This window comes from Arachis hypogaea, chromosome 9 (genome assembly GCF_003086295.3).
Source record: "Arachis hypogaea cultivar Tifrunner chromosome 9, arahy.Tifrunner.gnm2.J5K5, whole genome shotgun sequence".
Taxonomy (NCBI): domain Eukaryota; kingdom Viridiplantae; phylum Streptophyta; class Magnoliopsida; order Fabales; family Fabaceae; genus Arachis; species Arachis hypogaea.
In genome coordinates this window covers 11,272,324-11,284,049 of record NC_092044.1, presented here as the reverse complement: position 1 = coordinate 11,284,049, position 11,726 = coordinate 11,272,324, and the positions used below count along the sequence as shown (strand labels likewise).

The following is an 11,726-nucleotide window of genomic DNA, read 5'->3' as shown; positions in this document are numbered from 1 at the left end:
CATTTTCAGTTGTTATATGCTTTTTTCTTTTTTTTTTTTTTTTTGAATATCCTTTGGATCAAAGTTTCAGACTGTACCACCATGCAGAGGTGGAAGTGGAGCAATAGCCGCAGAAAGAAAACCCCTTATTTTCCACTATTTGTGCTGTTCTTGGTGGCGTTCATGGCTTTCTCAACCCTTCATAGTGAGTATAGCATTCACCAAATCTATGATAACAAGTTGATATAATTTTTCATGCTAAAAACGAACAATAGAATATCTTATTGAAGTCATAAAATGAAAGGCTTCTGATATTTGATGAAGGGCACCCAAATATCTGGAGAAGAAGAGACCACAAAAAAGAAAAGGAGAGGGGACCGAAAACCAAAAGCAAAGAAGAAGAATGGGAATGAGGATAATTTTAGAAATAAATATTATTAAAATTTCAGTTTTCTATATTTTCAAAATATTGAAGAGGCTGAAATTTTAATTCTAACCTCTGTTACCAAATACAATATTAAGTCCCAATCTTTCAATTTCAGTCTCAGAAAACAATGGCTACATAAGAGTCTAAGAGTGTACCTGCAATGGACCTGTCATCATAAATCAAATCCATACAATCCTAACACCAAAAAACTACCATAATTTTTTAAACCCCTTTTTCTAATTCTAATTTTATTCCTAAATCCAATCCATTTCTAACCCTTGGTCAACTCCACTCTACTGCCACAAAGTGATAAATTTTGCTTTTGACTCTCGATGCCATGTGAGAAGAAAGAAAAAGAAGAAAAACACGGAAAGTCTAGACTACATGATGAAGATTAGTTTATACAAGCACGATGAAATATATGAATATAAATTACATTATATATACAATTAACTATCATATCATTAACTGATTCTATAAGATCCAAAATACACTTAATGAAAGATTCTAACAACCTTGTTACCTTGAACTGCTATTACTGTATTCCTTACTCTCAGTTCTCACCCAATTATGCAGTTGAAGTGCCAGCAGAATCTTTCATCTTGATAACTGATTCATGCTCTGCTGCAAATGACAATACAGTCGACAAGAGCTCCTTTCTAGATAGTAGCTGTTCTGAAGATGAAGGAGAACCCAGACGCATAAATGGCGACGGTGTTGCTGCGGAAATTTGAAAAGAATCAGATGCCCCACTTGCCTCTTGGACTGGTTTGCTTCCGTTGTCATCCACATGAGAGCTACCTTGTAAACCAGTTGAAGCATCATTCATTGAAGCTTTTCCTGGAAAACTCGATTTTATACTTTCTGCCACGGATTGATTTTTACCAGAAATCTCACTGGAGACTAAATCAGTCGGTGGTACCCTTCCTTTTGTTGCATCTTTTAAGGATGAACTAGTATGATCAAGCAAACTGAAACTTATATTCTGGAGAAAATCAATACTATTTTCCCCAATTACAAGGGAGTTGACAGAACTCTTAAAACTGCACACAGCATCTTTCCCAAAAGCAAGAAATTTAATTCCCTTTGGAATCCTAGCTGGCAATTTCTTTGGAATTTCAACCAAGGTTTGATTTGTTCCAGATGTACGTTGGTCAGAAGAGGATGAGCCAACTTTGGTCGTGCCTTCCTTTGGCGTAGTAGGAGAAGGCAACGATAGCTTTGCAACATCGACGAAGCTAACTCCTTTAGATGCAAGCTTAAGCTGTTTCTGTACAGTGTTTGTCGCTTTATGTTCCGAATTGATATCAGAATGAACTCTTGGAGGATTGATCAAATGGTTTTGTTGGATAGAACTACAGCCAAGAATGTTAGGTGGCATGTTGGAATTTGTGTTTCCTGAAAAGTGTGGAGATTTCATTCCTGGGTTGTGCACACTTGAAGCTGGAGCAAAATCTTCCTTGGCTGGTGACTGCATCAATAAAGCCCATTTTAAGTGAGAATAATTAAAATTATAATAATACACATACATGCATCTGAAATTACCGATGATAACTATTGAGATTCAAAAATGAGAAAGGCTTTTAAAATGCGTGTTTCAACTACAGAGGAGAGGCTAAATTACATAGACACTAAGTATTAACTATTAAACAATGAAATACATATGAATATACAGTTTCACCAAAAACATAATGCAAGAAACCACAAACACAGAATAGTAGTAGTATAGTATCATCCAGACTGATGAGTCTAGAATCTCAGATCACAGTTGAAGGGAAGATAGAAGAGAACTAGAAACAAGCAAAGGGAAACAGGGCACTCAATTCTCCCACTTCCTGATTCTGCTTAATTACAAAACTGTCCCTGAACCTCTTGCGCCTATATACCTGCTGCCTTTGGAAATTTTCGTCAAAGCTAACACATAATGCACAACCTAATTATCCTAATTATATATGCTAACAATAACATTTGTATTTGGATTGAAAACACAAGCATTTTACAGGAAGTAATAGAGTGGATGTGGTACCTGGTGCGAAAACAAGCATGCATCACCTCTGACACAAAAACCTCCGGACACAAAGTTAACACAAGGATACTTGGAGAGTTGATGATCAAAAGGGCAGTCATCCCCTTTCATGCAGGAGTGACGAGCGAAAAAGGAGCATGGCTGAAATTTCAAAATCAATATCGTTCAATATCAGTTAGAAAGTCTAGTTCATAGGATATTTCTAAAGTCCTGAAATGACTTGATGAAAAATCAATAGATAGTAACTCATAGATAAGAAAAGTACCTTTGATTTGGTAGAAGGCACTGTATCATGTGAAAAATGGCACTTGTCACCCTGCCAAATTTTTGTATCAGATGAAGCAAAGGATGCCAAAATAATATTATAATTTTGAATATAAAAATATAGCATATATTGCATTAATTACAAAAATATACTACCCATAAAACAATCACAGGCATGCTATTGCACAAATTTACAAAGGTTCATGTCAATTCATGTCACATAAAAGAAATACTGGAAATGAGGAAATTTTACAGAATTTCTAACTCAACTTTCTAATATAGAAATCTTGCATAACAAAACATCTATTTCATAATAGGATTTTGTTACCATGTAATGTGTTTACCATTAGTCCCAAATATAAATGAACTTCGAGCAGGTCGCCATGTTATAAGAAATGAATATCTCAATTATCATCTAGGATCACAGTTAATTATAGTATCAAAACACATATAAAATTTTCTCATGCTCTCATGCAAAGTTTGACAGTAAAATATGAAAAACGAAAAAAAATGAAAATGGAAACAACTCGATGCAAGTATAAGGGGGAAAAAACATTTTATAGTTACACAACAAACCTCATAGCATCTTCCAACAAGAAAATGGCGACAATAAGAGATGGTTTTTGGTTTCTGTTGTACTAGAGACAACTTCAACCTTTTAACACCAAGTTGTTTGTTCTTTTTTGCCCGTTTTTTCCGCTCTTTTTTCTACATAATTGAGTTCAAGAAAGAATGGGATCAGTCACTAGTTAAAAAGACAGGTTTATGAATTATTCTATCCAAATAATGTAAAATTGACTAACATTGAGGTGACATAAAAGGATGGGAACTCAATATATCAGAAGAATACCTTCTTTTTCGCTTTCTTTTCTGCAGAACCAGGGCCACGCTTTTTTTTACAGCTGACATCAACCATCTGTTGATGAAAAAATTGAACAAAAGAGAAAACTGAATAACCATATTCTTAAACCAATACAAGTGCCTATTAATCTACCTTTTTTATTTATTTTATTGTTAATGTGTAAAATAGTAATCAATACGAGAATACTCAAGATGGCAAGATCTTTAATGTCAATGGTATTGAATTCAAATCCTATTTATATATAATGCTTAATATCCTAAATAGTTTCAAAAAAAATCAACAAAGTTCATGATAACTGAGAACTATAGGAACCAATTTTCGGATACACACATTACTTTTTGAGGTTTATGGGAATGGAATGGAGATTGAATCACATTGTGGTCCGGGCACAAACATAACTTGTTATGACTTTCTTTGAAATTGCTAAACTTAAAAAATAATAACAGGAAGGGTGGTCATGTCATGATTATTGTCAAATATGAGATTCGTTATTATCAGTGAAAACTAAGAAATTAATTGGCATTATCAATAAAAATAAGGAATGATTGTCATTTAATGCCGTAGAAGTGGGCTTAAGCGGTATTGCACCCAGGTAAAGATCATACCTCTGATGCAGCAGGGTTTCCATGATCTTGGTCAGAGTCCTCTTCCAATATGGATTTGTGCAAGACTGGATTTTGAACATAATTTATTGGCACGTCAGTAACCAGTTTACTACCTATTTCTTTGCCTAAACCTTCTTTTTCTGTATTCCCCATATTAATACTTTCGGGGTTCTGAACCTCATCAATGTTTGTTTGAGGAATAAAGGAATCTGCAGTAGGCATGTCAAATGAATTACAATCCACTCCAAGGTCTCCAACAAGCTCTCCCTCTTCTATGTCCTCATTTTCAATCTGAATATTTGAAGAAATTGATGCATTGTTTACACAAGTTGACTTTTCTAAATTTCTTTCATTTTTCATTTTACATTTATCTTCCAAATTATCATAATCCAGCAGCCTTTCATCTTCATAATCCAGCTCTACCTTCTCAACTTCAGCTTCTTTAGAATTTGGAAGAGAATCCGTTGAGCCTTGTACTTGCATCTCAGCTGCATTGCTGCCATTCTGTTCCTCACCTGACCCAGCACTCAAAGAGATTAAACCACTATCACAAATGATATTTTGGGTTTCATTCACAACCAGTTCCAACTCATCCATTATCCTTTGTTGCTCTTTATCTGCATCGTTACACCTGTCCTGCAGCAGAGTCCTCGAAGTATCCTCAACTTCCTCTATTCCCATCATCTCCTCTATATCACCCAAAACAATATCATTGACAACACACACCCTGCCCTTGTTTCCAGTCCCTTCAACAGTCTTGTCAAACTCCTGTATGCTTTCAATCGGGACAGCATTCTTGGGATGTATAAAATCAGAACCAACAGATTCAGGGAACCCGGGTCCCTTTTCCTTTTTTTCTGGCTTCTTTCTACCGTTGCCATTATCTTGGAAGAGAAATAACCATAATTTAAAACAAATATGATAGGGGCAAATAAATTTGAAGAAGTGTATAATCAAAGTGAAACCAACAGGAAATTGATCCCTATCCACAAACAAACTTCCATGATTTCTCAAGCAATAGGTAAGCTAAAAAAGTAGAGACAACACTTGATGAGTAAAATGTACACTTTTGGGTTCAATTTACCAAAATTCAGATTGGATTAAGGGGGAAAAATTAAAAATGTGCAAAGAGGTTAAAATAGTATCAAATTAAGCAAAAAAACATAACAAAAAAAGAACAAATACAAAAACCATATGATCCAAAGCACAAGAATAACTGCAAATTTTTAAAACACAACTAATACTTGACCAAAAGAACATGCTACAAGAAACATTTTGATTTAAAATAACGTACCAGGTGTGGCAGGAAGATGAGAGAAAATTCAAGTAAGAGTGAGGTATGTTTCGCTGCGTAAGTGTGATCGGCGGTAAGGAGGAAAACTCGGTAGTTTTGAGGTATCCAATTCAGCTTGCTCCATTGGAACCGACAAAAAGGTTTCAAAGTTGCAAAGCTCTTATTGTGGATTTGGCAAAGAGGCAAGAAGCTGGCTCACCACCTTATAGGGGATGGTGTTGTGGTGTGGCACTGCAACCAAAACCTTGGATAAATCTGAACAAGTCAATATAAAGAGTAAACCCAAAACCTGAGTAGTTATTGAGGGAGAAAAGAGAAAAGAAATACCCCCCAAAAAAATAATTAACGGAAAACCAAAAAATTATTAAAAGTTTTTTGAAACACAATAGAATTGAAATTTATTTGATACATATAAATAAAAATAAATCTGTGAAGCCAAATATTAAATGGAACAGAGAACTAGCCATTTTTAGGAGATCCATAAAATGTGTCACTTTGAACAAAACATAAACTTTATTTGGTGTACTACTCCATTATTAATGATCAACTACATAATGTATCAGAAAAATCAATGGAGCAAATGAATAAGTAAATAAAAAGATTATATAAATGAAATACAAACTTGCAATCAATCCATATACCTGTGCTGAGAAGATCTGGTTTTTATGAATAAGCAAATGGTTGAAGTTTGACCTAAAAGGTCTATGAACATCAAGAACTGAGGGAACAAGGAACTTAATTGTAGCAATATGCTGCGCGTAGCCAGGTACAATTCCCTCGCTCCACCGGAATTCAAAGAGCTACAAGGTACTTCAGTTACATACATGTACAAACAAAATTTCGCACTGTAACGCAAAAATTCAAGTTTAACGCATCAATTTGGATAAAGTTTCACAAAAAATAATTACTTCTAAGAATATACACTCAAAGCAGCTCCTGAAAGGGATAGATATCCTATAACTAACTTCTCTTTACATTACTACTGAATACTGATGCACCCTAATATCAATTTTCGAATTACTTTCATACGCTCCTAAATTCAAATATCTTGGCCATATGCTAGGAAAATTTGAGCCTTGAAATGTAAATTTTATACGAAGAAAATAAATAATTTTGCCTTTTAACCAAGGTTCTAAACACCGGACCGGTCATCGAACCATTTTAATTACTGGTTCACTGGTTTATTAATTTAATCAGTTCAACCGTAGTTCAACTGGAATAACCGTTTTAGAAAGTAAAATATAAAATATAAATAAATCCACTAAACATAATTATAGTTTAATTTAAACCTCAAAATGTCATCCATAATTACAATTCATAAACTATATTAATAACTTTTGTTCTCATCAATTATTAATAATTTATCACTCATTATATCACACTATTGAACTCATCAACACAGTGACAATAATTTATGCACAATTCTTATAAGATTGTCAGCACAAAAATTAACAAAGATTAATGAGGATAAACTGATTACTATGAACAAGTAAAAGCTCATTAAAGCTCATGGAATATCATCATTGTACAAATCTCATGAAAGATTAACAAGCTTTGCCAACTAACTATACACCATCCTAATTTTAACAAGGATTTGAGCAAAAAAAACACAGCAGTGAGGGAGACACAACACAGCACAAAAAAAGCACATCACAACATAATTTTAACAAGTTTTTCCAACAGCACAGCACAAAAAGCACAGTAGTTAAGAACACAGAGTACTAGCAGTGACCAGAGAAGGATGAACACAGCAGCAGTGAGCAGAGCTAATCAATAATCATTCAAAATGGTTTCTGAGCAAAAAATTAAAAAAACAACGAGCACTAGCAGTGAGTAGATAAGAACGAGCACAGCAACAATGAGCAGAATTAATCAATAATCATTCAAAGTGGTTTCTAAACAAAAGAAATGAAGAACGAGCACAGAGGCGGCAATGATAATCAATAATCATTCAAACTGGTTTTCTGAACAAAAATTAAAAAGAACAAACAACGACCACAGCAACAATGAGCAGAGTTAATCAATAATCATTCAAAGTGGTCCGAGCCAAAAAAAAAAAAACGGAAGAATCAGGCAATCAGGAGATCTGAGCAAAGTATGAGGGAAAGCGGTTGAACGCAACGGAAGACGGCGACCAGGCGACGAGAGCACGATGACGGAAAGCGGGCGAAGGGCGGCTGAGTAGGATGAGGGGTTGGAGCACGCCGAGCTCGAGGAAGCAGCTGCAATTGGTAAATGAGGAGAAGGGTTGGAGCCAGATGACGATGGAAGGTCCTGAGCGTGACGGACGGTGGTAGTGAGAATAACGGCGGCAGCGGTGGTGGAGGCTAGATGGCTAGGGTTTCTTTTGAGTTTTGAGGGAATTTTGTGCAGAGGAGAAATGGAGAAGGGTGTTGGGACTTGGGCGTATTCCTCACAAGGTTGCGAGAACCGAACCAGTCAATGAACCGGTAGACTGACTGGTTCAATGGTTCAAGGGTTCAACCAGGGTTCAACCGGGATTCAACCGAGATTCAACCGGTTTAATTAAATATAAAATAAAAATTATTAAAAATTTAATATATAATTTAAATATTTAAATTAATGATTTTTAACTTAATAAAATTTAAAAATTTACAATTTTACCTAATAAATTATCCATAATTTATCATTAAAAGTTCACAAACATCTTCAAACATAAAATTTATAACTAATAAAAATCAAAATGCGCATAAATAACAAATCGGAATAAGAAAAATCAGCATAAATAAGTCAATCAGCAAAATCAAAACAAATAAAGAAAAATTCCAACATAGCTCTGCACCACAGTATCTTCAACAACTCAGGTCAGAAAAATAAACAACCAGAATCAACAAATCAGAAAAAATAGCATAAACAATTCAAAATCAGAATCATAGCATAAACAACTCGGAATTGATTCCAGCACAGAAATCAATGAATTGAAAGGGCTAAGTTACATGTCTATGCAATCTCTATCAGTCCAGTCCCACAACATCTGTTTGCAACATTTATAAACCCTGAAATGATTAATTAACTTAAAACATACATGATTGGTGATTATCAATTGCCACCAAATTAAATAGCACATGAGAGCCACACTAACCTGAACTAAAAGGATTTTGTATGATATTGAGCAGTGCAGCATAGAAATCAATGAATTGAAAGGTAGAACCAGAAAGTGCGGCTTGCAAAGAACTAACAGTCGATGCTAATTGATCATTGAATAATTGAGCTTCTCCGTTGACAATATCAGAACACAATCTTAAAGATCCTCCTACTGCAGTTCTACCTCCCGGCAAGCACGCCAATGGCAATGTACTCGGAAGTCAGAACTCACACTTTTCTTGCTCCGGCATAGTATAGTTGCTTCATCATATAATCATCAATTAACCAATTATGAAAAAAATTAACTCAGCAAACAAAATTAACTATTATCAGAGGGAGCTCATTTATTAGTAACAAAACTCCAAAGTAAAACCAGCAACACAATTATTAGTTGGAGAAAGGGGGCACCGGATAAAGAGGGCCACAGAGGAGAAATGGGACACAGATAACTAATTAACTACAATCACAGGCTTACCGGCGTCGAAGAGGAAGGAAAGTGATAGCGACGACAGAGGAGCAAACACAGAGAGAGAGCGCTCGAACAGAGGAGAGGAGATGCAATGGCTGTGGGTTCTGCGGGGAAGGTGGGTGCGCGTGCTGCGGTGGGTGCGGCGGCTGCAGTGGCTGCGTGCTACGGGGCTGGCGGGCTAGTCTGCTAGGGTTCTTTTCATTTTTGTTTGTTCTTTCAATTTTGAAATTTTGAGGGAGAGGAGAGGAGAGGAGTGGGACGCGGGTGGTAGAATATTTAGGTTTTTAAGGTGAAAACGGCGCCGTTTTGAGAGGATTCCCAAACCGGAGACCTCTAAAAAACCGGTCGATTCACCGGTTAACCGCCACTTCGACCAATTTTTGACCGATTTTTTGCCAGACGGTTTTCGAAGCTAACCGAATTGCTCTGGTGACTGTCCGGTTAATCTGGTTGAACTGGCTGGTCCGATACAGTTTTCAGAACAATACTTCCTCAGCCCCTATTGCTGGACCGGACCACAAAGACTTTCGGTTCCCAATTCGACCGACTATTGTTAGCACTGGGAGGATTAGGATTATTAGCAGCATCATTCGAAATAAGAGGATTGACAGGCAAGTTATTATTCACAAATGCATTGTTATCAGCAATTGCTTCTTAATTAATACAATTATCCATAACTGAAATTAATAAATTATTCACAAAATTAAAAACAACATACCACACTAACAACAGCTCTCAAAGGATAAATTCAATCAAAAACACCATTACCAACAGCATTCAATAATAAAAATTATCATTCAACAACAAACAACATTTGATTTTATTTTCATTTTTAGCATTCAGAAACAAACATTACAAAACAACAACAAATAATCCCAGCAGCAAGTAATCCTAATCATATTAAACCTGAAGTTTCAACAAACATTACACAAGAGCAACAAGTAGTCTCTAATCACAAGTAAACTTGAAATTTCAACAGTAGCAAGTAAACTTGAAATTTCAACAAACATTACAAAACAGCAACAAGTTATCCCTAATCCCTAAACAGGAATTCCAATAATGATTTAATTTCCATTTTTTGTAGTAGCAAGAAAATTTCAGGAATTAAAAAAAGAGCAACAGCACAAAATTAGCAATTTAACAATTTCACATTAAAAATCAGCAAACAGAGCATAAAAGGAAGAGAAGAATCGACGAAGTGAAAGCAGTACCACTAACCTTCAATAGAGACACGAACGGCGACCAGGGAGACGACGGCGAGCAATGACACAGCAGCGAGCTGCTCCAAGTCTCGAACAAAGAAGCCACGGAGGATGGGGACAGGGACAGGGGAAGGGGGACGCCGAGCTAAAAGAGAAGGCCTGGGCTCGAGACAGCAAAAGGAGGAAGCCGCGAAAGCGCCAACAACATGGACAGCGGCGGCACTGCGGCAGATCCCTTGTAGGGAGAACCTATGATTTTAAACTTTGCTTCAGAGTTCAGAGGGTCATAGTGTTTCACGATTTGGGGGGACCCATAGTTATTAAAATTGGACCAACCAGTTTGACCAAAAAATCAGTGAACCGAACCCTATACCAATCCGATACTTGAACTGTATAAGACAGAGAATTGATACAAATGGGTCAAATCCGGAGTGAAACGGTAAAAAATCGGTCAAACTCGATGAAGATCGGTCCGACCAAACCGTTTGAAATTTAAAATTTTCTCAAAATTCTTGAATTAAATGGGGGTTTGAACCCCTCTCCTCAATGAGAGGAATGCCATTCACAGCCACCAAATTGTCATGCTTCTTGTTAATATATTTGCAAATTATAATACATATAGATATCTTTCATCAAATATTTTACTTCTATTTAATTTATTTTAATTTTAGCTATAAACTCACTCATTCTTAAATTAATTATATTTTTATTTAACAATAATTATAAACTCACTTATTTTTTTTCATAATTATATAATATTTATTAATATTATTTTTCAATAAATACTTATAGTATATAATAGTATAATAGATATAAATTAATTTTTAAATTATTAAAATTTAAAAATAATAGTTATTTTAATATAAAAATAAAATAAAATATTTATGATAGAATAAATTAACAAAATACTTATTGATCCTGTTTCATATTATTTTATAATAGTTAGATATTCTTAAAATGTTAGTGAGAATATGTATTATATTTTAATTTTAAAATTTTGACTATTTTTTATTTTTTATTTACATAGGACCGGGTCAACCGGTTCAACCCGTGACCCACCAGTTGAATCAGTGACCATATAATCCAATAGCTTGACCAGTTCGATCACCGATTCGGTTCTAACAACTATGGCTGAACCATGGTTTTTTCTTTTTTTTTTTTAAACATCAAAACGACACCGTTTAACAAGAACAGGCTAATTACTGGTCCGGTTCAACCTGCCGGTTCACAACCGATTCAGAAGGTTTACAGCAGTTCACGAGGAAGCGGTAATTAGTAGCGGATCAGACCGTTTTCATCGTCAGTTTTTTGTTTGACCCGCTGGTTCGGTCCGATTTTCAGAACATTGATTAAAATATAACAAGACAAAAGTAGCTTGTCACGAAAAATTTTAGAACGTTAGATTTAACAGTGTTTGTATAATTTTCTAGAGTGTTTGAGAATACTCTAGATGGTTCCGGAATGTTCTAGAATGTTCTAGAAGGTTCTAGAAG

The 11,726-nt window shown here is 35.3% G+C and overlaps 1 protein-coding gene across 4 annotated transcripts; it reads right to left on the bottom strand.

Moving 5' to 3' along the window:
• Positions 1–762: 762 nt before the first annotated feature.
• LOC112710376 (zinc finger CCCH domain-containing protein 65) lies at positions 763–9,291 on the bottom strand. Of its 4 annotated transcripts, none has more exons than XM_025762561.3 (10): positions 9,038–9,291; positions 8,561–8,823; positions 6,099–6,257; positions 5,458–5,701; positions 4,164–5,047; positions 3,547–3,612; positions 3,273–3,404; positions 2,698–2,748; positions 2,433–2,573; positions 763–1,877 (listed from the first exon to the last, which is right to left on the bottom strand). In XM_025762561.3, exons 5-10 carry the CDS (start codon positions 4,845–4,847, stop codon positions 975–977), a joined length of 1,977 nt encoding a protein of 658 aa, XP_025618346.1. In that variant the 5' UTR covers positions 4,848–5,047; positions 5,458–5,701; positions 6,099–6,257; positions 8,561–8,823; positions 9,038–9,291; the 3' UTR covers positions 763–974. The 4 variants fall into 4 exon arrangements, with proteins under 4 accessions (XP_025618346.1, XP_025618347.1, XP_072058612.1 ...); XM_025762562.3 differs by having other exon boundaries at positions 5,458–5,712; positions 9,038–9,286; XM_072202511.1 differs by having other exon boundaries at positions 5,458–5,688; positions 9,038–9,286.
• Between the last annotated feature and the right edge of the window lie 2,435 nt (positions 9,292–11,726).

Coding starts and splice junctions, on each gene's coding strand:
- LOC112710376 (XM_025762561.3), bottom strand. CDS start 4,847: ATGATGGGAATAGAGGAAGTTGAGGATACTTCGAGGACTCTGCTGCAG. Junction 2,749..3,272: donor TTGTTGGAAGATGCTATGAG/GTTTGTTGTGTA, acceptor AAAATTTGGCAG/GGTGACAAGTGCCATTTTTC. Junction 1,878..2,432: donor CATGCTTGTTTTCGCACCAG/GTACCACATCCA, acceptor TTATTGATGCAG/TCACCAGCCAAGGAAGATTT.